Here is a 27,290-nt window from a genome sequence, read left to right as displayed (position 1 = left end):
CCTACATTACTCATCTCATATGTGTATACTGTATTCTACACCATCTACTGCATCTTGCCTATGCCACACGCCGTCGCTCATCCATATATTTATATGTACTTATTCATCCCTTTACATTTGTGTGTATAAGGTAGTTGTTGTGAATTTGTTAGATTACTTGTTAGATTTTACTGCATAGTTGGAACTAGAAGGCACAAGCATTTCGCTACACTCACATTAACATCTGCTAGCCATGTGTATGTGAACAATATAATTTGATTTGTTTAGTGGCATGCAAGCAGGATGAAAAGGCCTAGTGTGTTTAGCAGTGATGGGTGTGAAAACACTGCACACATTCTGAGCAACCGACTGTAATATCCTGCAACTGAAAGGAAATAGCTTTTTCAGGAAGCACAAACTCTTAGCTGGTTCTTTGAAATTTAACAACATGACAGAGGACTGTTCCAGAACAACCAGTAACATCCCTTCGTTAACAATGGAGGTTGATACTGCTTTTCTCCGATCCTTGAGGGGTGTCGTTAAATTAGTAGAGATGGTGAGACATTTTTCATATGCATATTTCATACTTTGGTAAACCGCTGGGTTTTGGAAAGACTTATCACCACAGATAAGGCTATATATCTGGTGTAAACTTGATAAAAACAGCAAGAATGTATTGCACAGTATTATTATAGGATATTACACTTGCCTACTGTTACAGAGAGATTATATTGACATACATTATTTCCTAAATATGTTGTCTATGAGAAAACAGAAGTGGAAGTGAATATCAGAGGTATAGTTCCTGTGAACTGTTCAAACGTTAAACCCAGTAGTTGGTGATGATGTTAAACAAGATACTGCATGCCCTCTAGTAGACATTACATTTGAATAAATTAAAACTACCAGCATTTTCACAGCTTTTGGTGTGAAACAACCATTTCAATTTGTAGGATTAGACTATTCTTAAATATTTTTGAATGGAAACAATCAAATAGCATTTCCTATAATCTCTTAAATGCCAATGCTCTCTTTTTCAGGGGACTATGTTTGTAGCATTTGTGTGTTTTGCGGTAGCATCCAGGCCCAAATACATTGCAGCTACATGCATGGAGTTTGTGATCACATTCTCCCTGCTTCTGCTGTACACGCTGAAGTTGAACAAGAAGCTGACTCTGTTCTTCTGGCCTCTCGTTGTAAGGAACCTACAGTATTTAATTACAGTGCATAGTTTACAGTAGGTCTTTTACATTGATTAACTGCTGTGAAAATGTCAGACAGGCAAGCTTCCTGAGTAACTTTCATTGTCTTTTCTTCTTCAGGATTTGTTCAACTCACTGTTTGCAGCAGTCTTCATACTTATCCTGAGTCTGATAGCAGTGTCCACTTACACAGTGACAGGGACCCTGGGTGGAGGGGTGAGATAAAAAAAAACCAAATGTATTCCTTGTTGACCTTCTAATTGGGGGCCTTATAGAGCTGGGTTTCTGGGTGAAGCCTTATCTTACACACCCTCCTGTCAATAATAAACTGCCCAAAGGCATTACAATCCGTGTGAACATTTCCACTAACATTCATCTGTACTGTAATCCCACATTTGGCACCCAGTACAACTAATGAATGAACTATTACAGAAATGTCAGCTACAATTCTATCCTGTAGACTATATCTGATATTAACACTAAGTCTTGTATATTTTCCCTATCCAGATAGTGGGTTTCATAGCAACAGGCCTGTGGTGTGTGGATGGTTACATGCTTTTCAAGAGGGTCACATTCAATCAACCAAGAACAGCAGCAACTGGCACTGTGAAGTGAAGACACCACAATTGTCTCCTCCCATGCTCACTCTCTTATGTCAGTCCTTCCATGTATACGTGTAGGTTTAAAGGGGCAATCAGCAGTTGAAACAATAACAAGGCTTGGCCCCGGCCCTTTTTGGTAAAAACCTGAAGGATATGTGGATGGAGAAATGTAAACACTCTCAAATTCATAGACATCAATGATATCAACATGATAGTTTTAACCATGTTTCGAGGCTATATAGTGTTTGTTTACATTTAGTTTGTTTACGATTATTGGAGTAAAACAAGCTTATATTTTGGGTTCTGATGGTGTATGACAGTTGAACTAAGCTCATGGGGCATTTATATATGTGTACATATAATTAATTTCTAAATAAAAAAATGGATGTATCAACTGCAGATTGCCCATTTGTTTGTATAGCTTAATCCATGCAACAACACAATTATCATGTATATAAAATAAGTACACCTTTGAAACCTAGGCCTGTATAATGTTTTGAACAATGTCAGGTTACGTGTAGGCCTACCTAGTCTATTTCTGCTTTATTCTAAAGTAATGTTTCTATTGCATTTTGAGCTGTTTATGACGTTCCCATAAAGTTAAAACATATTATTTATAAAACTCGAGGGATACAGCACAACAATTTTAACAAATACATTACAGTATTTTAGTTTTTGGCGCATATTAGCATGCACATAGCCCAGTCCGCCCAGCATAAGGGTCCAACATCTCTAGAATGCAGATGTTGAGCTTTTGTGAACTACATTTTCGCACTGTCATTATTTCCGTTTCCACTTCAAGAAGCAACACGCTTTTTCGAGGCTTCTCATTTTCCACTCTCTCAACTCTTCCAGCCCACTGGATCTGTAACCATCACTGAACTCAAACTTTATCTTTGCAATGGGGGACATCGAAGCTCCCGATACGACTGGACCGAGCCAAAGTGTCCTTCAAACTATTCTCCCAATCGCTAAAGAATTCGCATCTTCAAGGAAAGGACAACTTCTTATTGCAGAAGTGGTAACGTAGCATTTCAAAGAAGATATTAGTGTCATTTATTTCCATTGCTTCTTCCGAATACTTTTCTTCAACGCTGCCAAGACAAGCAGATGCGTAGAAGTTTAGATGACGGGGGCGGGGTGCACTCGATTTAACGGGTTTGTTGCTGTTTAGTGTTAAACATTTGAATTCTGAAAAGTATGTTTTTGTTAGGATTCATTTATGCTATTGTATACCAGCTGTTTAGGTAAACTCTATGGAAAACACAACCATTGAATTCTGCTAATTTCTATTGAGATCAGTGTGTCCATCACACGGTTCTCATTTTGTTTTCGTCAAAGGCGCTAAAAAAAGTTTGATGAATTAGTTAGCCACACATTATTTTTTGTACTTTGGAAGGTTTTAAGTTTACGACTGATAACCTTTTAATTCAGGTGAGATGTATACCAGTTATACGAAAGACAATGCATATGAATCATTTTGGAGACATATAGCCTGTAAGTCGCTCTGGATAAGAGCGTCTGCTAAATGACTTAAATGTAATTGTAAATGTAAACAATCATTCATATTCATGTGGCCTTGTGTAGGCTAATTCATGTTAACACAAGCAAGCAATATACCTTACATACAACTGTAATGTATTCTATACTTCATGTGGTCAGTCTACTGTCGCACTTTTGCGTGTATTACTGTAATACTGGATATCTACTAATAGGTTTTGACATGATGTGCAGTAGTCCATTGTAGGGACACGTTTGCACATTCAATTAAACAAAAATTATCATGGTAAAAATTCATTTCAAAGAGAGAGTTTTCTCAAATTACAAAGGGTTTCAAATAAATGACTGCATTCATTCTTGATAATTCAATGATGATGGATTATTTCAAACCTCAGATATCAGGAAGTGAAGCAAGAGTGCGTCTGCTTAGATATCTTTACTGTAAAAGGGGTCACCACTGAGGATTTGAACCGAATTAACTCAAAATATGTTATTATCATGGACCCTCCTATCTCTGGCATGTGAGATTCAGTTCATGGATGTGCTGCAGAAAGCAATGATCAACCCTCTCAGTCTCTACTTAACTGACTCTGCTGGGGGGCATGTAACCCAACAGCCATACTGTATGGAATAGAGGGCTCTGGCTGACTGGCGCTATAAGGTAAAGGAATCAGTCTCCAAGAACAATGCAGCCTCTTTACACACACTTAGAATATGATCCTCTCCCCTTGTTGCGCTAGAAACCACACGGGTGCTACTATGACTTCAACCATTGGAAATGGGTGGAAACACTCACGATGAAATATGCTGGTTTTAGTAGTGGCTCAAGACAGCTGGAAAACATATGCAGAGATTTCCCTGATCGTAATAGCTGGAATGACAACAATGCTGCTTAAGTAATTTAGTTTGTCGCTTGTAGCATTCAATTTACAAGAAATGTTGTCGTGCCCGAATTCTCAGAGGCAAATGTTAGATTCCAAGATTCCTAGAGGATTGACCTTGTTGCTTTACTATCTATTCAAGGACATATTTGGTAAGAACTGTTCCTGCGATGCAGAAACATAGCAGTGGGTGTCTGAGATGAGAAACGTTAGTCATGTCAAGGTCAGACAAAATGTCTGATAAGCAGAAGCACAGTTCTGCTGTGCCTTGTGAAGATACTCAATGTTTTTCGATGATGAAACACATTCTAAGTGTAAGATAGGTGAACAGTGTGTTCGGGGTTGTATCTATGAAAGCTGCAGTAGCAGTCTGTGTTGCATTTGGGGGAGTTCCCTACCCAAGTCGAGCCATGTCTGTGGTTTTGATGACCCAGTGTAACAAAGACAAGATGGCTCTCTGTGTAGAATGACAGTGCCTGGGCTTGTCTTGTCCAATGATGATGGCCGGGGGAACTCAGGACAAGGGGGTGTAGGAAAACAAGCACTATCACCAGAAATGCTGTACAAAGTAAACACAAACTTGTGATTCGTTGAGAGACTGCATGCTGATAACAAAGACTTATTCCGATCTTTAAATCACAAAGGCAGTTGCATCTTTCAGGATTTGTGCTCAACCAGACAAACATGTTTCATGATTAGCTAAAGTGAACAATTGCGTTAACACAATTGTGTATAAACAAGCAAACATGCATGTACAGTATAGGGTTGTAGTGTATCTGTGAGTGTCTGTGTATATTAACTGTCATTCAACAGCAACATCTCCTTACAGCTTGAGACAGGAAATGTAATAGCTTCGGGGCACTGCAACATTTCTTGAAATGGAGATTTTGGACCAAAATAAGTTTAGTATGCCTTCACTGCATTCTATTGGTCAATTTCTCCATCTCTCCCTCCCTCTGTCTTCTCCGCCAGGCTCTGTCCCTCATCGCGTTCATCTGTTTTGTTGCATCCACGGCGGCAGCCTTTGTCACAGCACCCCTGATTGAGTTCCTGGCTGCCCTCTTCCTCCTTTTTGCCTATTCCACCAAATTCAATGAGCGATTTAAGGGATTCCACTTTCCCCTCATGGTTAGTATACACACAGTGTACAAAACATTAAGAACACCTTCCCACGGTGTTCTTACAACTGTTTCCCACAGTTCTGTCAAGTTGGCTGAATGTCTTTTGGGTGATGGACCAATCTTGATACACACAGGAGAATGTTGAGCGTGAAAAAAACACTACTACCACTTACTACTATACCCTGTTCAAAGGCACTTAAATATTTCTTCTTACCCGTTCACCCTCTGAATGGCACGCATACACAATCAATGTCTCAATTTTCTCAAGGCTTAAAAATCCTTCTTTTACCGGTCTCCTTCTCTTTATCTACACTGATTGAAGTGGATTTAAAGAGTGACTTCAATAAGGGATCATATCTTTCACCTGGTCAGTCTGTCATGGAAAGAACAGGTGTTCATAAGGTTTTGTCCACTCAGTATATTTATAGTCCACTTGGGTACAGTAGGGATGGTAGCCACTGCTGACAATTCTAAAACAAATGTTAAAACTACTTTTTCATTTGTATTATTTCTCTCTTTTAGGATTTTCTGCGCTGTGTCAGTGCGTCCATCATCTTTTTTATCATCTCCATAATATCAGTTTCCAAGTTCACCGACGGGGCCTCTAAAGCAGCAGGGGTAAGAAATGCTCTTTGACACTATCCACACATCTCTCATCTAGCCTATGCCACTATCAGAGCTGTGTCCCTTCGCCATTTGCAGCGAGAGGTGTCAAACTCATTCCACGGAGGGTTTTCGCTCCTCCCTTGTCCTTGATGGATGAATTAAGGTCACTAATTAGTAAGGAACTCCACTTAATTGAAAGGAAAAAACAAAAACCGGCAGACACTAGGCTCTCCATGGAATTACTTTGACCCCCCCTCCCTAATTGACTGTATACACATTGAACTCTGAAGTCGTGTCTGGTTATTCCGCTGCATTACTTCATTGTGTCTGGATATCATATTATAAGCTTCTGTCAGACACTTCACCCCCTTTTGGATTCACTAGCAATTTCACATTGATATCAAAGGTTTTCTTTCCCTCCACCCCCTTCAGGTGTTCGGGTTCATTGCCACCATTGTTTTTGCGCTCGATTTCTACTTCATCTTTAATGACCTGGCTAATTTCCTCAAACAAGGAGGGGACTCGGGTGACGACCCACCAAGAACCTCAGGTAATGCTTTCTTTCAAATCCTGTCTAGTATATAGTATGATCTAATTAACGTAAATCTACATTTTGTCCCTAATGCTACACACTGTAGCTGCTACCAGTACCCCTCAGAAACATTCCGTCCTTTCCTTTTCTTCTCACAAAATGGACACAGGAAATATAGAAATTAAAACTTGGTGCTGACTCTCCGTTCAGGGTTTTTAGTTTCTGTCAGTTCTAAGGAAATGTGTTTGGATAGTTTAGGAAAACAACAAACTTGCAGTTTGCTGATAGCTCGTAGTAGAAATCATTAGCCACATTGTGGACCACATGGCTCAAGTTTACTCAGCCAAGGGTCACATAGGTCAGTGGGGATCGAATACTCATGGAGTGTGTTTGTGGAGTCAGCACATCGTCTGTGAAAATCTGTGCAGATTGTTGGCTTAGTTCTGACCATGCTGAGTAGCTAATCTATTCAATAAACAAAACATGGTTACATCTGAATTCTGATTTCTCATTTGCCCTGAAAATATCTCAGCACAACCTAGTTGTTACTATGTTATTAACATTTATATTAGCTCTTTAATCATCGATGCTGTCCACATGGTGACTGCAAATGTGTTTCTACCTATCATGATTAGCTTGTAGGATTATATAGGCTTTATCTTAATTTCTAATTCCTGATCATTGCAGGAGGTCAGAGCTATCAGGACCCAGCAAGACAAGGCATTCACTTCACTTCCCTCTATGGAAGGGATAGGCAGGGGGGTTGTGTCATACACAGACAGGCACAGCTCATAACATAACTGTAAAAGTTTTTATTTCTGGTTTTGTGTTATAGAGTACAACGACTCAGACTCTGACTCAGACTGAAGAGATTCTACCCCAGGGACCGTGTGTGTGTCCAATCTACCATGCCTGGCAGGAAGACAGCCATACTGCAGACATCAACGTTTTCCTGAAAGATTCACATTTAATTTGAAACTGATGTGAAAACAGGTTTCCAATCTGTCTTTAGCGCTTTGGAATGCTGACACATACAATGATCAGTTACAGTATTATTTTCCAAATGCACTAAAATTGCCCAAACTCTGAAATACATTTCTGAAGATGGGAAAGAACTGTGGTAGTTTTGGTGATGGCTATTGGTTTACAGTTGCTCAGCCTCCATAATGCCAAGAGGAGCATGGGGAACAAAGGCAGATGACACTATATTTTTAAATTGAAGAATCTGGAGAAATTCCCTGTTTTTATAAGGTTTACATAATTGAAAATATTGGCAGCTGGTTGGCTGGTTACACCATCTGTCCAATCATCATACTGGCTTTGCTTGATTTTTCCATTTCTGGTAACCTTTATTGAAAATGTTCCTATATCTGATGTGATATCCTTGCATTACAATCATTTTGTGACAGATCCATGTTCACCGAGCTGAAAAGACTTACTGTGCATGGCACTTAGCGACTCTTACCGGCCTGCCCAAATGGCCACTTCCTGTTTGAATTTGGATTTGTCCGCAGAATGTTTTCTTTTCTACCAATTCCGAAAACCTTTGATAATGGAAAAGCACTGAGACCTTTGTGATTGTGTTTTGAAAAGTAAACTGCAAATGTGGTAGGACTGCATTCATTGATAAATGGTACACCAAAACGTTTTCCTATTTAAAATGGTTCCTATTAAGGTTTTCTTACCAGGTTTGTACATCAAACATTTATCAATTTGCAGGTCATGTAAAGAAAAGAAGAAACGAAACAGTTGATTTTCAGCCAGTGTAAGCTTTACTTTGTTTAATAAAATATCAAGACAACATTTCCAAACCCCTTTATTTTGAAACAAAGTTGTCACCATAAACGATAGTTTTGTTAAATCTACAGAAAATTATTTAAATACAACAATACAGATTTTATGACTGCCTCCTCAAGTACCTGTATCAATTACAGAGCATTTAAGAAAATCAAGGTCAAACTTTAAAAAGATAAGAGCAGTTAAGTCTTCATTTTAAGATAGGCCATTTCGGATTGTGAGTGGTTCAAAACCTTGACACAAGTCATTAACTATGCGTGAAGCACTGGTGGAGTTGTTTTAAGCATGTTAAAAGATACTGTAATATAAATACACCCCGTTCAAAATCGTAGGTTATATTTACAAAGTGCTCTGGATTGTTAAGGCCTTCATGAAGCATTAACTCGTATTGTTCCACTATAGTCACGTCATTTCACTACTAGTTAAAGCAAGGATTACATATGCACTCACATGGCCTATTACTGCATGTCAGAGAATAATGTATTGCTAGATAAAGGAGATGGATCCACTACTGTGAAGTCGACGCATAATACACCACTTAAAACAATCAGCCCAGTCCTTCATTGAATAGAGAGACATAAATAGAAACATTTTGATTGTCTATTCTTCACACAAACCCGCCCTCGCACACGTTTCAATCATAATCAACAGTTATTACGGTCAATTCATTCAAATTCATTTGAGATTTGCAATGTTCCCGCCCTCGCCTACAAAGTCATTCATTTAGTTAGGCTTTAAGATTGTTCTCACAAAGAATATTGGTTCATCAACTCTTAAACACATTTTAAAACATTTGTAAGATGTCCCACAAGGTGCACTTCATATAAAGCATCCACCATGAGCAGTTCCTCTGATGGTATCTTTACCATAATCCACATATACATACAGTATTACCAGCAGGGTCTGTGGAATACAGAACACCTGGAATCACAATGTTGTGTAGATGTAAACGCACAATACTATTTAGAACAGAAAATCCAATGACCAGAACACAAGTCAACTAAAAGTCCTTCATCCTAGACACATTCAGTACAAACTTGCACATATGAACAGACTTAGGCTACATCTCCATAAATGTGATCTCAACAAAAACAGTACAGGAAGTTGCGAGGGTGTTTTCTGAAATAAGGTATGTGATAATGTTTGCTGTATAAGGTTAATAAGATCACACACTCAACTAAATACATTCATGGCAAAAAGTAAAACCCCATTGGTGCGCCATTCTCTGAATGAGTATGCCATGGACCCAATTATTAAGAAGGCAACATCTTTTGACAAATGTTTGTGATGCCACATTTAAGTTTAAAAAATAAATGATGAATCAGCCAATACCTGAGATGTGCTATGGACGCTGACCTCGACCTGCACCTGTTTATCAGTATTAAGTTAAATGACCAAATGTACCACCATGTTAGTAACGTACCACTGTGCAATTTGTCTGTCACTCACTAGGCCAGATATACTATACTCTTTAACCATTTACAAATAGCACCCATACCAACTACATTGCCTTCAGAAATTATTCACACCCCTTGACTTTTTCCACATTTAGTTATGTTACAGCCTGAATTTCAATAAAGTATCAAACATTTCTAAAAACATGTATTCACTTTGTAATTAGGGGCTATTTTGTGTAGATGGGTGAGAAAAAAATATATTTAATCCATTTTGAATTCAGGCTGTAATAACAAAATGTGGAATGAGTCAAGGGGTATGAATACTTTCTGAAGAAACTAAATCAAGTCTTTCAATAAAGATAATCAAAAAACGAATACCTTCAACTTTCCTTCAAAAGTTCATGTGGTTCGGTGTTGTGTATTAGTGAGATACACTGAGGATGGTAACTTTACATCTTCTACAGAGGGAGACACAACGGAAATGTAATGACATTATGGAACTGAACTGTGTTGGGAATGTGTTTCAAGAGTATCTGAGTTCATAACCTTAATAACCGGTTGACCTGCCTTAATGAATAGGCCTAAGCTTTTGGTCCTTTTTTTTTCAAGTTCATGTTAAAAAAATATATACATCAACTGAATTCATTAAATTGTTGTTCTCATTGTGTCAGATCTGTAGCGTTAAAAAAAATCATTCCATATCTAAACAAACAGTGCTACAAGTAACATAACCACCAAACCCTGTACAGTACGTGCTGGCGGCCATAGATACCAAGTCACACAGTTAAGAGCATTTACAAAACACTGGAGCAAGAGTTCAAACCACACTGAATTCGAAACCAGAAAATCACTTAATTAACATCAAGTCAATTCTCTTAATGACTGTCGACAGAGGAAGATCTCTGACCCAGTCTGTGTATTGGTACTCTCAGGGGGCTAGGGCTCTGGGTCCAGGCCTTGAGGGACTCTCGCCAAAGGAGACCCCCAAGTAAAGAGGCTGCAGTGCTCATCCATGGATTGGGTACAGGGATTTGTTATGTCACTAGTGGGTAGTGGGAGAGAGGGTATGGTAAGATAGAAGCCCTAAATGTCAGTCTTGGTCTCAGAATATCACCTCCATCAGGCCAGGTCAGGCCGTGCCTCCATCTCTCCCCGGGAGGCAGTGCGGGCTCGCATGTACTCACTGGTCTGGACCGCCACTGAGCGCCCGTCACCCATACGCCACCTCTTCACAGCCAGGAAGGTGTTCACAGCGTACACACACGTCACCAGGAAGCCAAATATCTGCACAGGAAGTTACAGAAACATGATTCAACACAACAGAATTTCTGTTACTATGAACTTAAAATACATGTGGGTTTCTAAGTAGTACAGGAGGAAATGACACCTCCTTCCAGTCCTTCCTAATATTTCCAGTAGTAAATACATCTCAAGCAGGGACTACTGTATAATTACAGCAAGACATTTAGCTGATTAAACAGTAACACACAAAGTGTCTAATCTGTCTCCAAATCGCAGCCCTTTATACAGTATACGCCCCTAAAGAAATAGACAGAGTGGAATTCAACAAATACACCCCACCCACGACTCCCTCCATCCCTCCCCAGAATGAGAGCCCAGGGATTTAACTGGCCCCCTTCAGGCTTGAAAAGCCCAGGATGTTTATTTGAAACTTCCTGCTGAGAACATCTGTACCATAAACGACTAAGCACAAATCCTCAGGCCACCGACCGGGCGCCCGTAGTACACAGTTCTGCTGATCCAGCCTCATGCACAACCACAGGAATCAAAGGAGCAGCAGTGTGTGCGAGAGCGTGCATGCTTTCTTATGTGTAAGGAAACAAGCAAGCTTTGCCAGACAAATGCATACAATCTGCAAGAGATCATGGAGCAAGCGGTACAAAGAACGAGAGGGAGACATCAAAATTAGGTTGAGGGTTACAAAGAGGGTTGATAGTCAAAGAGAAAGCGAAACACAGAGAGAGAGAGAGAAACCAATGAGGTGTTACCTCTCTCTCTCCAAAGAGGGAATTAGGGCTGAACTCCAGAGTAAACGTCCATGTCACGGCTCAGAGCTGACATGACATGAATCAGAAATCAGAAATCAGCTCATAAACTCCAGGGAGGGACTGAGTCAGTAAATGGTGTGGATGTGGCAGCAGCAGGGTGGCCAATGGAGCCATGAACATTCACTGTGGCTCTGCTCACACATCATCAAGCTCTCAGCACACCCTGATCATGAACACTTCGCCTCTGGGCTGGCCAATTACTGTCTGGCCAACTGATCCTCAAACCTCTCACAATGTCAGACAGCTTGATGTGGCAGCAATTCTATTTTGGCTTTATTATACTATAGGTGGGGACAAAATGCGATATTGACTTGGTGAAATGCAGTTCAGGCTATCTTCCACAGGGAGGCAGCAGTTAACAGGAAATACAGTATAATGTGGAAAGACAAAGAATCTGATAAACAGAAATTCAACAGAAAAACTTCAAGGAGGATTGTAGTTAATTAATAGCTAAATGTCTCTGATTCGATTTGATTATTGAACATATCTCTGAACATTTTGCAGTAAATGTCTCTGATGTATATTTTAGATGCATATAGGCTACTCTTCAAACAACATATATCTACTGGGTCATGTAACACCAGCCACTGTTCATTGCATAGCACAATAATGGATCAAAGAACCCTTTCACAATGAGAGGGGAGTAGGGAAGGGAGGATGAGGGGGTGAACGGAGAAAGACCAGACCTCAGCCCATGTTTCAGTGGTGTACATCTGAGAGAGACTAATAAACAGGGTGGTCACTCTGAGAAGGCCCAGGTCAGGGGTCACAGGGAGTGACCAGGATGAGGATGCAGTGGGGCGGGGCGGGGCGGGGGAACTCACCACTGCTGCGATCTCGGCTCCAGACTTGTGGTTGAGAGCAGCCAGGACCACAGAAGCCAGGAAGAAGAAGAAGGTGCTGGCTGCAGTGTTGACCAGGTCCTGTAGGGACAGACAGACAGACCATGCATGTTAATTAACAGGTCATGTTTAGACTGATAGTTACTGTACATATTGTAAGTAGCCAGGAGTTAGTACAAGCTTCTCGCACCATGTTGTACAGAGACACTGTTGAGTAATGTTTGTCAGGAGTGTGCAAAGCTGTCATCAAGGCAAAGGGTGGCTACTTTTTTAGAATATAAAATATAAAATCTATTTAGATTTTTTTAACACTTTGTTGGTTAGTACATGATTCCATATGTGTTATTTCATAGATTTGATGTCTTCATTATTATTCTATAATGTAGAAAATATTAAAAATAAAGAAAAACCCTTAAATGAGTAGGTGTGTCCAAACATTTGACTGGTACTGTATGCTCATGCTGTATTTCAGAATTGTAATATTTAAGTAAAATATTTAGAGTTTCTGTCATATTAAAGTAGCATATTTAAAGTTTCTGTAGAATTTTTAGAGTCTCTGTAACCAACATCATTGTCATACAGCTATCTGAATTAGAGATCGACCGATTATGATTTTTCAATGCTGATACCGATTAATCGGACGATTTTTAAAATGTATTTGTAATAATGACAATTACAACAATACTGAATGAACACTTATTTTAACTTAATATAATACATCAATAAAATCAATTTAGTCTCAAAAAAATTATGAAACATGTTCAATTTGGTTTAAATAATGCAAAAACAAAGTGTTGGAGAAGAAAGTAAAAGTGCAATATGTGCCATGTAAGAAAGTTCCTTGCTCAGAACATGAGAACATATGAAAGCTGGTGGTTCCTTTTAACATGAGTCTTCAATATTCCCAGGTAAGAGGTTTTAGGTTGTAGTTATTATAGGACTATTTCTCTCTATACGATTTGTATTTCCTATACCTTTGACTATTGGATGTTCTTATAGGCACTTTAGTATTGCCAGTGTAACAGTATAGCTTCCATCCCTCTCCTCGCCACTACCTGGGCTCGAACCAGGAACACATCGACAACAGCCACCCTCGAAGCAGCGTTACCCATGCAGAGCAAGGGGAACAACTCCTCCAAGTCTCAGAGCGAGTGACATTTGAAACGCTATTAACGCGCACCCCGCTAACAAGCTAGCCATTTCACATCGGTTACACCAGCCTAAACTCGGGACTTGATAGGCTTGAAGTCATAAACAGCATTGCGAAGAGCTGCTGGCAATACGCACAAAAGCGCTGTTTGATTGAATGCTTACGAGCCTGCTGGTGCCTACCATCACTCAGTCAGACTGCTCTATCAAATCATAGACTTAATTATAACCTAATAACACACAGAAATATGAGCCTTAGGTCATTAATATGGTAGAATCTGGAAACTATCATTTCGAAAACAAAATGTTTATTATTTCAGTGAAATACGGAACCGTTCTGTATTTTATCTAACGGATGGCATCCCTAAGTCTAAATATTGCTGTTACATTGCACAACCTTCAATGTTATGTCATAATTACGTAAAATTCTGGCAAATGAGTTCGCAATGAGCCAGGCGGCCCAAACTGTTGCATATACCCTGACTCTGCGTGCAATGAATGCAAGAGAAGTGACAATTTCACCTGGTTAATATTGCCTGCCTGCTAACCTTTCTTTTAGCTAAATATGCAGGTTTAAAAATATATACTTCTGTGTATTGATTTTAAGAAAGGCATTGATGTTTATGGTTAGGTACATGTTGGAGCAACGACAGTCCTTTTTCGCGAATCTGCACCGCATCGATTATATGAAACGCAGGACACGCTTGATAAACTAGTAATATCATCAACCATGTGTAGTTAACTAGTGATTATGATTGATTGATTGATTGTCTTTTATAAGATAGGTTTAATGCTAGCTAGCAACTTTCCTTGGCTTCTTACTGCATTTGCATAACAGGCAGGCTCCTCGTGAGGCAGGTGGTTAGAGCGTTGGACTAGTTAACCGTAAGGTTGCAAGATTGAATCCCTGAGCTGACAAGGTAAAAATCTGTCATTTTGCTCCTGAACAAGGCAGTTAACCCACCGTTCCTAGGCCGTCCGTCATTTAAAATAAGAATGTGTTCTTAACTGACTTGCCTCGTTAAATAAAGTTGTAAAAATAAATAAAATACATTTATTCTGCAAAATCGGCGTCCAGAAATACAGATTCCGATTGTCCTGAAAACTTGAAATCGGCTCTAATTAATCGGCCATTCCCATTAACCGGTCAACCTCTAATCTGATTTTTTGGAATTGTTTGTGCTGTTCTGTTGTTCCCTGTTGATAGTAATTGGCGCTGAAGGCAGTCACTGAAGGTCCTAGTACAAGGACCTGATTATTCACATGAACATCGGACACTGTGTCTCCGTGAGCTTTCAGGATGTGTTGTTCTGGCTGACCAGTCCTTCAGTGTATGCTTAATAAATGTTTCAGCATGACTGGGGCAATGGCCCCCTATGTGAATAGCTGCATAATGGTAGTCATAACCCACATCATCTCACATGACACCAACTATCCCCCACAGACTCACTGGCCAAACTAGACTCAAGACTGAGCACTAGCCAAGCGAGACCCTCAAAACAAACACTGGCCAAACCAGACTCAAGTCTCCCCTTTTTGCACCAACACACATGTACAGCTCAGACCACCAAACCACACAAATGCTGGAGTCAATCAGAAACTAATCAAGCCTGAGTCTCACACTTGGCTTCAAATGTAAGGCAAATAAACTCTAATGCCTCACTCCCTGTATTTGCAGTCTATGTTTGGCAGGTATAGAGTGTGTGATTTGTTTGGCAAGATGTGTGAAGAGAAGGCAAACGGTGCTCAGTGGGATGTAAAACTGTGAAAAGTGCTGTTTATCCTGGGGTTTAATCCGTCTGATGTGTTTAATGGAAGCATTCCTACAGCTTGGCTTCAAATGTAAGGCAAATAAACTCTAATGCCTCACTCCCTGTATTTGCAGTCTATGTTTGGCAGGTATAGAGTGTGTGATCTGTTTGGCAAGATGTGTGAAGAGAAGGCAAACGGTGCTCAGTGGGATGTAAAACTGAAAAGTGCTGTTTATCCTGGGGTTTAATCCGTCTGATGTGTTTAATGGAAGCATTCCTACAGCAGCACTAGGCTATCTTCTAGAGCTGGATCTCCCACTGAACACACCATCACCAACAACCTTAGTAACAACACAGCATACACTGGTCCAACTGGTGTTACTGGACTGATTTCTCAGCGTCAATACTGCCACGCTCCCTCTACTACACAGCCCAGATCCAGCTCACCCTAGATCCAGCTCACCCTAGATCCAGCTCACCCTAGATCCAGCTCACCCCAGGTCCAGCTCACCACAGGTCCAGCTCACCACAGGTCCAGCTCACCCCAGGTCCAGCTCACCCCAGGTCCAGCTCACCCCAGGTCCAGCTCACCCCTGGGAGAAACCATTACCACATGCACAGCTGCGGTTTGTAAAGCAGTAAGATGGAGCGCCTGCCTTTAAATACCCCAGTCAAACCGCTGCCTCACTCTCGCGCTTTCTGCAGAGTGACACACTTCTCCAACCCCTTCTTCACCCTGAGCCCCGAGGCAGAGAGGCAGGCAGGCCGCTTAGACTTACTGGCTTCTCTGGGGGAGATGGAGATGTCAGCAAGTATCAGCATTTGGCAGAGCAGCCAGGGACTCTCTGGAAGCCAGAACGTTTGAGTGCGTTAGGAGTGGTCTTTCACCGAGGAGGGCTGTCGAGGCGCCAGAAGCTACATCCCCTTCAAATGGTTCTACCAAATGTTTTCAGCTGCGTGTTTATGCTGATTTAGACAAGGATCAAGGCAACAGGACACATGCATATCCAGACAAACTCTCTGAAGTGCGAGTAGACATCACATTGCAGAAAACCTTCAGTTCAACAATCTTTTTTTTTTGGGGGGGGTGAAATCGATAAAAAGAGAAGCATAATTACTGCATGTCTTCTGCTTGGGTGGCAAAATACAGGGCTTAAAAAACTGCAGTGAAAAACGTTTCCTGGACTCCCCTCTGAAATAACTGAGTGAAAATGAATAGAATGTAAGAGACGAGGGCTCTGCGAGCACAACATATGAATCACAATAGCAAGCCATAATTTGCAGGTGGATTAAACGTGTAGGGGGAGGGAATGGACCCTGCTCGGTAAAGCAGCATGGGGTCTGACAGAGACCTACTTTGGAACAAACAGCAGAAGCTAGTAATGCATACACAAACAGGATGGCATTGCACACTGTTTCAACAGATGCCAAGATCCAAAGAAAATAAACCACACAGATACATCTGCGAGAGGAATGCACTGTATCACATTTAATCATTAGTCAGCAAAGTAAATAAATAAGATGTTGCTTGTGATTTGCCACAGGTTCATCTATCAAAACAGAAACCTTCGCTCCATTCAAGCCAATACACTACACTGCCTGATTTCCATGTTCAGAAAGGATAAGGAGCTGGCATAGCAGGATCTGCAGTAAAGTGAGAGGGGATAACCTGCAAACCAGATCAGCATATGCTATCACTCAGAGGGGAGACTACCTGGCACATTGTCAAAGATCCAGTCTAGAGGCCACTTCAGGTCCTCCACCGCCTGCCATTCCAGTCAAGCATGTAGTGAGATTTATGTTCCCAGCCTCCTCATTTGTGAGCAAAAACTTTCCCAGCATTGACTGGGCCAGCACTCGCCCACATTTAAAACTGGCAGTGTCTGTGTGCGTGGTCACCCTTCTCTGTGCTGGCACTCCCTGGCATGGCAGTTGGTAATTTGAAAGCCTTTGTGTGGAGAGACAAGAGAGACAGTCAGCTCTGAGACAATGTCTGATCGTTGTGGCCACGCCACAAAAAGAGAGTCAGTCTCTGCCAGCACAAGACAGAACAACGGCACATTGCCACCCAAATCCAGAGACACGGGATCACACAGTTCACCAGGGACAGGGAAAGAAAAATAACACATCATTCCGAACTCACTCCCCTTAGCTAGCGCCAACAATGTATCTGAATAACCAAATGACCTCTAACCAAATGTGATATTTCCAGGAGCTTTCACTCAACAACTTTTTGTAAAAGTTACCTCAGAGAGCTCTATGATAAAGCCCATGGCTGGTCTCATTGTCTTAGGTGAGGGAATAGCTCCCCTGTATTCCCAAGACAGCAATAGACCATTACCAAACATATAATCAAGCAGGGGTTTGACATGACAGTATCAAATAGCACATAATTGGAAGAACAAACCCTCCTCAGACATTTTCCACATTTATAAGTCAGCTCCACAAGGGGGTCATTTCAGTGTCCCTGGAGTGTTTGGAGAATTACTTTCTCAGATTTACACTCAGTCAGAACTGCTGTGTAATGTCAAAATTCCTGGAGCCCACTCACATTGGAGAAGCTTTGAATGTCACAGATATAAATACAATGAAGGAGAAATGGGCCACTATGCCGAGGCCAAGTCCGCTACTCCAATCTAGAGCCAATAAGAGCCCTGGGAGGTGGCAACAGCTCTCTTTAAGCCACAACCAAACACACATATGCACACAACGCAACAGCCTCTAACTGACTCAAATGAATACAGATTACAGACCTTTCAACTGCCCACCCCAAAAGGCCCAACGGCATAAACACACCAAATTACTTTTGTTTCTTCACACAAACGGTGTGCATAAGACGATAAAACCCCCCAACTACGTTATGACATCACATTCACAGACATTTGATATTTTTCATATGGAAGTACTGAATTATAGAAGATACAAAGACCGCCATATGTTGTGTGGACATGGTGCAGTGTTTCCATCTCTTTGAAGGGTCCTGCATAGCCCAAAACCAGTGGGCCTCAGGAGAAAAACACACAAAGCCTATTTAAAACAATATATAAAAACCCTGCTTCATTTTGCTTCACTTGGCCAACAGTAAAAGCCAAAGGCACACCCCCGTATGCCTGTTTGAGGTAAAAACACATAGTACTAAGTATACCATGCAATACGATAGTTATGGTTGGATTTAAACCACTTTAACTCACCATCTATTTCTCTTTCTGGTATGCAGTGTGTTCAGCGTTTCCATTTCCAACACATCCTGTACGGGAGACCAACGCTCTAACGATGTGTGTTTGTAGGCAAATAGTCAAAGGGGCCATGTTGGATTGGAGAATACCCACCACTAACATTTGCTATGACTGCATTTAAAAAAAAAAACTCATTCTCACACACATTGTATAGGCAAGTGCACATTCAGCAAATTCAGTTTACCCTTCAGTTCAACCAATCAACTTTTATTCAATCACATATGTTAATATGTTATGTGAAGTTGCTCTTATACCTATGTAATAACACTGTATATATACTAGTCACAACTTTAGTCTCAAAGCAAAGAGAACAACTCTTTAAGTCCTCCAGAAGACGTGTCTATTGGCTTATCGACATCTGAACCAGACTCTTGCCTCCAGTATAAGAGGATGTGATTGGCCAGTGCGTGTGGGTGGTATACACACCGTCAGGCTCCAGTTGACGTGGGGCACTTTGGTGTGCAGACTCAGGCTGAAGATGAGGAGGAGGACGCCGGTGATTACAAAGGCACTGCAGCTGACAAACTCAAAGAAGTAGACCCCTCCGCAGGGTAGGCACAGCATGATGGTCTCTATGCAGATGAAGGCTATGAGGGCCAGGGCCTGCAGAGAGGAAGGAGGAAGAGGGACAGGTCAAGGATAGCCTTAAAATAAGGTAGTTATGATACTACCCACATCAACCCAAACAAACTCATTCAGTCAGACGGAGTATGACCAACGTGAAAGCCAGAAATGACTTATTTATATGGTTAATTAATCATGTGAGGCATGCCAGGGGTTAGCCATTTAGTAATGATATATCAACTAGTGACACGATCCATGTTTCTTTCACCTTACTCCAAATCGTTGATGAGACTGAGGTGACTGGTGCTGATGGGAGTGGCATTGCCTTGGGAAGTGAGTGAGAGGAGCCCACAACCTCATTGTGAACAGTTAATTGATATATTTTCCCCTCCCAATCATTACTCCACCACAGTGATGGGGGAGAACTCGGGAGGTTAATGTGTTATTTAGGGCTTCCGATGCAATCAGCCCGGCTCTCCACAAACGTCAGAGCAGATTACAGGTTGGTCCGCGTGAGCCTGAGGGAGACGGAACCACCGCCATCACCACGCATACATATTCCAGGCTTTGTCCCATCTGGGCCAGGCTCAGACCAGATCTAGTTGCCTGACAGATCTCAATAAAGAATCTGTTCCATCTGGGATAAAGGGCCCAGTCCAGCTTTTATCATGAAAAATGTATGAGCTCTGTGATAGGAAGTCTGAGAATTACGAGCATGCAAATGCACCCGTGCACTGTGTACATTCACACCACCTTGAGAAAGCTAAAAAGGTGACTAATGGAACATTCCCCAGTCACATCACACAGTGAGAGCACTATTTTGGTATCATCATCAAAAGTGACATCACACTCGTATGGAATCCCTTTCTTTCCCTCCCTCTCCTCCCACCACTTTTCAAAAATCCCCCTCCTAAGGGGAGCCTTCAGATGTCTTAAGCAGACGCTTGGTTTCACAGCTTTGACGAGGATTTCACATGACTTCTTGACAGTCTACAGCTCCCCACATGGGACATGGACAGCCAAGCGTCTGAGGATCTGCTCACGGCCAGAACTCTAAAAGTACCAATACCAAGTCTGGGATTTAACCACGAGAATCCATCCCTAACAAACCTGATCAAGAAGCCACGAAAGGAGACACAGATATGCATACACGTACACTTCATGCTGTTTCTATAATGTATGATGTATGACCTGCTCAGATTTCTTGTCTGTTTTCCGTGCTCTTCTGAAATGCAGATTGAGCGAGGCCTCTCTGAAGAGCCAACTCCTGTTTTGTAGTCATTAAATGGAAAGGGTGATTGACAGACAACGCTTTCCATGGCAACAGTGGGACTTGAATATGCAAATTCACCTCCTTTTTTTAGCCGTGATGTTATCTTTAGACAGAGAAAAATCCCTCACCTCTGTACAATTACCTGTAATAGCGTTGGAGACTATATGAGGCCTATGATTTGTGTAAAGAATTACCATAATGAAGTTGGAAAAAAGACCAATCCATCTGTAATATAATTTTTTCCCTCATAAAAACAAAACACATTTTCCATAAAATATGTTGGCGCAGTGTCGAGGCCCAATCCATCCTGTCTTGTTCTGGGTCAGACACAATGCAGATCAGTAGCCACTCTTTCCTCTCCATCTAAGTCATATATTATCCTGAGGAACAAGTTTTTGATACCTTGAGGATGGGATGGTCATCCATCTGACAACAACAATTTTCTATGGCATAGAGAAAAATTGTCAAAGTCAGAATTTGCTGTAAAACTGGCATCTTAGTTGGCTGACATAGGAGACAACTGACATGATAAGTGCGGTGAGTAAAATCAACGAGTATATTGAACCAGATGCTGATGGGAGCAGCAGGGAGGCAGCTGGTCGTGTTCCTTCTGACCAGCTCCCCTCCTCTCCTCCCTAGCCCCGGGCTGTTTCTTAAACCTGTCAGCCCGGTTAATGAACAGAACAGGGGACTGCAACAGGGCTCCTCATCACAACACTTCTATTTCTGACACATAGAGTTGTTGAGGTGGGAGAGCGCTTAGGCTACACTCCTGACAGGCTGTCTGGCTCACCACCTTTCACACATCTGCTGCAATTACAGCCTTGCGAAGCCCAAACACTTCGCAACACACGGTTTCTCACGCAGACACACAGTCACGCGCACACACACACACACAAACGTATTATTTCAGACGGGCAAATCTCTGCCAACCCCACACTTGCAGTAGGTACCTCAGTGAGGGATTCTTCGAGCCCATGTCTTCCTCTGTGGCAGCCAATTGAAACCCCATTAGAGGTGTGTTGGTCTGGGTGCACACGGCGTGACATTACAACATGGACGTGTCCAGACTGGGGGTGGATGCAGTGTGGATGAAGTCGTCGCTGAGTCGTGATAAAAGCAGCCCTTCCCAGAAAAAGAATGGGAGGTAGGCATCAAAACACAGACTGCACTCCAACGACCTTTGATCAGTGGTGTCCTGTGTACTTCGTTCCTGGCCCAAATGGCTCATTGTAATCTGTGCAAAAAAAAAATTAAATTCCTCTCCTGTTTCTTGACCCCAGAGATGTCTGTAGAGTCAGAAAATTCCACCTATCATGTGTATTTGTTGAAGACCAGTCAGAGAGAAACATTAGAACAGAATACACAGTCTCTCCAGAATGGGAAGTACAAGCTGACATGGAGCAGCGTCTGGTAAATTCATTTAGCTCCATACACAGCCTACAAAAAGGGCCTTCAATAATATTAAACTTTTCCCTTGTTAAAGCATCCAAAAAAAGATCAACATTACAAGGACCATTGACAACTGAATAGCTATGTAACAACTTCATCCAAAAGGCAACACTCTACAAATGAGATGAAACGGGAGCTTTATTTTGGTATTATAAAGGCCACCGTGTAAATTACATTATAAACAGTACAAAAAGGAGGGACTGTCAAAACCTGATTGGTAAGAGCTGATTGGGTTAGAGCTGACTGGGTAAGAGCTGATTGGGAAAAATGACTTGAGCTATGTAGAAATGCTTAGAGGAGATGAGATCCACAAAAGCCTGTTGTCCCGAGACTTTTCACACCCATGTAAAGTTACCAGAGACTGACACAAAGAAAGGTTCTCTGAAGGTGATAGCACCAGTATCCTGGGGCTACTGCTTCTCCCAGTAACACCAGGTCAACCTCAGACCTTCAGTGTTTATGTTACAACAACCTCTATGGGACCAGAGACCAAGTGGGTGTGGCGGTAGGAACAGTTCCCATAGTAAAGTCATTAGGAGAGGTAAACGTGCTAACGGGGGGAGGGTTTCACCTCAACTTAACTAATGTGACATATACTGTACTACACACAAAACCATCCCGATTTGACCAGCAAGGTTAGCGCCGAACATTCAACTTTACTACCCCACAAAAAGTATGCTTTTTGATTTATAGCTGAAATCGTATGTGATTTTATGTAACTGAATAGTGAGTAGCCTATTAGGGAAGGATAACTTATCATCAACCATCCCTTTAAACTAGACTTTAGTCCATTATCACTAGTTTAATTTAGTTCAACAATATCAATCATCAACTAATGTGGATTGAACTGGGATGATCCATTTACATTGAGAGTGCTCTTGTTCAGGGAAAAACTGGGCACATTTGCAGATGAGTTACAATGAACGGTGTTTGGGGGATTAAATAGTAAAACACAAGGCCTCAGCAGTTCCCTGTGTGGCCCTTCAAGCCAGTCAATCATTGCCCAGTGGCAGTGGGAAAGGCTGTAGCATACATGCACTCCAAGGTCGACTGACAGTCAAACCAAGCCTACATATGGGAGCTCTGCGACTGTAAAACTATTATGGTCAACCTTGAACATATTTCCTGAATGAGCTGCCATGAGTAAACGTAAGGAATGTGTTATCAACTCCTCTGTACTATCGTTCAAATGAAACCCCCTTACAGAGGAAGAATAGCAAGCAAGGCTAATAAAGTAATACAGTTGACTAGGTCCATAGCGCCAACACGGCTTGGTTGGCAGACATGGTAAAGGTGAGATAAGGTGAGATAACGACATTCCGACATCCTACCCAGTGCAGGTAATGAATTAGACTGGCATGACCAGGAAAGACTGGAAAGACCTGTCGCATTCACACCTGTAATGTCCTTGGGAGTTGTGGTGTCTCCACAACAATTTACCCTGGGTAACTGTAATGAAAGACATGACTTCCTGTTTGACCTCAGTGTTTTGTTTTGTTTTTATGTAACCTCTAGTTGATCAGCTTTCTCCCACTATTACATTGTTATCACATGCTTATTGTCAGTCTCATCTGACCAAGCGGTGAACGTCCACCTGGGCACAGAGAGTTGCTCTCAGCACAGACTTTACACGCAGGCTACAGATGTCTTTCTCAAAGACAAATATCTCCGGTGTGTGTGATTCTCCAGGTACATCTCTCCCACCGTTCTCCTGGTCACACGGGTACTGTGGCTTTTCGGGCTTTGAATCTGGTGAATTCTCTGAACATCAAAACTCTTTGTACAATGAGTTCACTTAAAGAGTCGAGAGGGTGTGTGCTTTGACCTCTGTACAGCACAACAGAAGCCAAATGATATTCTATAATTGCTAATGAAGCAATATTCAAACATGGCATCTTCTGAGTATGGGGCTCAGGTTGTTTCCCTTGGCACTGTATGCACTTAATTACTTCCTCAGTTCCACTGGTTTTCCCGCACTGTGGATACAGTGCTTCATCTGTAGGCTATGTGAGAGCACCATCTTTGACTGAGCGGTTTGGCACCAAAAGAGGGGACAAAACTCTGGCCGAGTCGTTTCCTCTGCAACTGAATTATCATAGCTTTGGGAGGCATCATCTTCCTTTGTTGTTGTGTTTTCTCCCTCCTAGACATCTGGTTTTAGGTGTACCGGCTCGAGCCCCGCATTAAACTATGCTGTTTCCCCGTCCTGTCAACTGCTGAGAGAAATGTTGCTGATTTCTTGAAAATAAACAGTCATACAATTGTTATACACTACCGTTCAAAAGTTTGGGGTCACTTAGAAATGTCCTTGTTTTTGAAAGAAAAGCATTTTTTTGTCCATTAAAATAAAATAAAACTGATCAGATATACAGTGTAGACATTGTTAATGTTGTAAATGACTATTGTAGCTGGACTGATTTTTAATGGAATATCTACATAGGCCCATTATCAGCAACCATCACTCCTGTGTTCCAATGGCACATTGTGTTAGCTAATCCATGTTTATCATTTTTTATTGTCAGAGTTCCTCTGTCCAGTGTCTGTGTTATTTTGCCTCTCTTTATCTTTTATTTTTATTGGCCAGTCTGAGATATGTATTTTTCTTTGAAACTCTGCCTAGAAGGCCAGCATCCTGGAGTCACCTCTTCACTGTTGACGTCGAGACTGGTGTTTTGTGGGTACTATTTAATTAAGCTGCCAGACTTGTGAGGCCTCTGTTTCTCAAACTAGACACTAATTCATGTACTTGTCCTCTGGCTCAGTTGTGCACCGGGGCCTCCCACTCCTCTTTCTATTCTGGTTAGAGACAGTTTGCGCTGTTCTGTGAAGGGAGTAGTACACATCGTTGTGCAAGATCTTCAGTTTCTTGGCAATTTCTCGCATGGAGAAGCCTTCATTTCTCAGAACAAGAATAGATTGACGATTTTCAGAAGAAAAATCTTTGTTTCTGGCCATTTTGAGCCTGTTAAACGAATGTTGATGCTCCAGATACTCAACTAGTCTAAAGAAGGACAGTTTTATTGCTTCTTTAATCAGGACAACAGTTCTCAGCTGTGCTAACATAATTGCAGAATGGTTTTCTAATGATCAATTAGCCATTTAAAATGATCAACTTGTATTAGCTAACACAACATGCCATTGGAACACAGGAGTGATGGTTGCTGATAATGGGCCTCTGTACACCATTGTAGATATTCCATTTAAAAAATATGCAGTTTCCAGCTACAATAGTCATTTACAACATTAACAATACCTACACTGTATTTCTGATCAATGTTGTTATTTTAATGGACACCTTTTTTGTTGTTGTTGCTATTCTTTCAAAAACAAGGACATTTCTAAGTGATCCCAAACTTTTGAACAGTAAGGAACTGGTTGATAAGGAATTCTTTCTAGTAGAGGAATTTGTCATTATTTGGGCTACTTCCATTGCAAAACCGCGTACTATCTTCATGTACCTCTCTGCACATTGATATGGTACGGTTACTCCCTGTATATAACGCCATTCTTGTGTATTATATTTGTAAACTCTGCATTGTTGGGAAGGGCTCGTCAGCAAGCATTGCACGGTAAAATCTTAAACCAGTTGTATTCGGCGCATGTGAGAGTAAATTTGATTCGATTTTTTTTTTAAGTGTAGCAGAGTGGACTGGGTGACCAACATGCAAAATGGGCTACTACTATGTCACTGTGCCTAAAGAAGCAGGCCATCTATCAAAAACAGACAAGTACAGACTACACACATACAAATGAAGCTACACACCATTCAATTAAGCGTTTTCATATGCACATCTTTACAGTTCTTCAGTTGCCTAGTTAAGCAGTCTCTTGAATGATTTGACTGAATGATTTAACTCACCACTTCAACGGCCTTCAATATGCCAAAGTGTGACTTCAGGTACTCAAAGTCACACCTAATGCCACCCAAAACATTCCTTGAGTGTACGGGCTCGGTGGTGGGCTGGTATGGGCTACTTGCTCCCGAGATCATGGAAGTGTTGGAGGCCTCGCCATCAAACCCCTCCGCCTCCTCGGTGTTCCTCATGATGATTTGACTGTACACTCCTACACGCACGGGCACTTTATTAGAGAGTAGCGTGGTGGATTACTCACCGTGTAGCTTTGAAAACAAAAAAAACACTTGTTTGCAATAAGCGAAAGGGACAAAATAAAAACGACTCACTTTTGATGCGACGATCGCACAACAAGCTACTTTGTTGTGGCGATTAAAAAAAAGGGGGGGGGGGTAACAATGCTTATTCCGCGAATATTCCTCGTTGATCAAATGCTGCTTCCAAAAAGAATGTGATACAAATTGCGTTACAGTTGCGCGCCAGTGTAAGGGGACTATTCTGGTTTGTTCTGCACGCACCGAAAACACCTATTCAGGGAGTTGGAGAAACAGGAGAGCTTACATTCCGCTCCTTTGTGATACTTGTATGGAAATAACAAAAAATCCATCATGGCCAGAAGAAACGAGGTATGCCGTTTTTACACCATGGCTTTTGTAGCCAAAAGTTTTGAGCTTGAATACAAATTATATTACGGTTACTGTAAATGTAAAGTCTTCGTCCAAAAAACTGCACATTCCTGTATGCAAACGCGTTCAAAAGTATTTAAAATGTTGAAGACGCCCATTGGATATAGTAACTTCTGGTAGCCTAGGTCCAGGAGGCAATCTTTATTATCCCCGTTGATTTAATTGTAAATACTGAAGGGCTTTCCGGATGTGTGTAACATCGTTCGTTGATAGATACTGCGTATGTTTTCCCCTGCCATGCAGGGCGCGGAGAGTGGTGGTCTATAATCGTGACGTGTACACAGGTGTACACTGATGACGCTTTGGCAGGTAGGCCCATCATCTCTATGGCTAGGCCTACGGTATAGTGCTTGCAATAGTACCCCGATTACTGTAACACTGTAACACATTACAGTATTATGTTAATCGACTATGCAGTAGACAATAGATACCACTAGGCTACATATCGCCAAATAGGCCAAACACATGACACAGAACAAGCAAAACAAATATTCACCACTTTTCAAAAAGGAATAATTCATAAAATAACTATAGGCTACATTACTTACTCTGACCATCAGCGTAAGTAATGTCTACTAAAAGGGATGACAGACATTTAAACATAAAGAATAAAAACTGATCACTATCATCTGTTCAGCTCCAAAGTGGGTTCAGTTGTAGGGCAAGGACAAACAAATCGCACTTAAGTGTCTTACTGTCCTTGTGTCTGGAAAAACACTGCACTGCCATCTCATGGTCAAGGTCATGAGAAATCCTAAGTACTTCAGAGTACTGACCCTGACAATCAATTGTTCACA

The 27,290-nt window shown here is 41.5% G+C and overlaps 3 protein-coding genes across 4 annotated transcripts; 2 read left to right on the top strand and 1 right to left on the bottom strand.

The window, feature by feature from the left end:
* The first annotated feature begins 380 nt into the window (after positions 1-380).
* Positions 381-2,717, top strand: LOC124033851 (chemokine-like factor). Its single transcript, XM_046346220.1, has 4 exons — positions 381-535; positions 1,020-1,175; positions 1,302-1,397; positions 1,689-2,717. The coding sequence occupies exons 1-4, from the start codon at positions 428-430 to the stop codon at positions 1,794-1,796; spliced, it is 468 nt and encodes a 155-aa protein (XP_046202176.1). The 5' UTR covers positions 381-427; the 3' UTR covers positions 1,797-2,717.
* Positions 2,551-8,226, top strand: LOC124033850 (CKLF-like MARVEL transmembrane domain-containing protein 3). The gene is made up of 5 exons (XM_046346219.1): positions 2,551-2,804; positions 5,137-5,292; positions 5,808-5,903; positions 6,324-6,441; positions 7,259-8,226. The coding sequence occupies exons 1-5, from the start codon at positions 2,685-2,687 to the stop codon at positions 7,288-7,290; spliced, it is 522 nt and encodes a 173-aa protein (XP_046202175.1). The 5' UTR covers positions 2,551-2,684; the 3' UTR covers positions 7,291-8,226.
* On the bottom strand, positions 8,173-26,760 carry LOC124033849 (CKLF-like MARVEL transmembrane domain-containing protein 4). 2 transcript variants are annotated; one of them, XM_046346218.1, is made up of 5 exons: positions 25,813-26,760; positions 19,091-19,267; positions 12,511-12,609; positions 10,732-10,901; positions 8,173-10,075 (listed from the first exon to the last, which is right to left on the bottom strand). In XM_046346218.1, the coding sequence occupies exons 1-4, from the start codon at positions 25,996-25,998 to the stop codon at positions 10,737-10,739; spliced, it is 627 nt and encodes a 208-aa protein (XP_046202174.1). In that variant the 5' UTR covers positions 25,999-26,760; the 3' UTR covers positions 8,173-10,075; positions 10,732-10,736. The 2 variants fall into 2 exon arrangements, with proteins under 2 accessions (XP_046202174.1, XP_046202173.1); XM_046346217.1 differs by having other exon boundaries at positions 8,173-10,901; positions 25,813-26,756.
* Between the last annotated feature and the right edge of the window lie 530 nt (positions 26,761-27,290).

This window comes from Oncorhynchus gorbuscha, linkage group LG04 (genome assembly GCF_021184085.1).
Source record: "Oncorhynchus gorbuscha isolate QuinsamMale2020 ecotype Even-year linkage group LG04, OgorEven_v1.0, whole genome shotgun sequence".
NCBI classification, from domain to species: domain Eukaryota; kingdom Metazoa; phylum Chordata; class Actinopteri; order Salmoniformes; family Salmonidae; genus Oncorhynchus; species Oncorhynchus gorbuscha.
The sequence above is the reverse complement of the archived record's forward strand: the minus strand, read 5'-3'. Positions and strand labels throughout refer to the sequence as shown.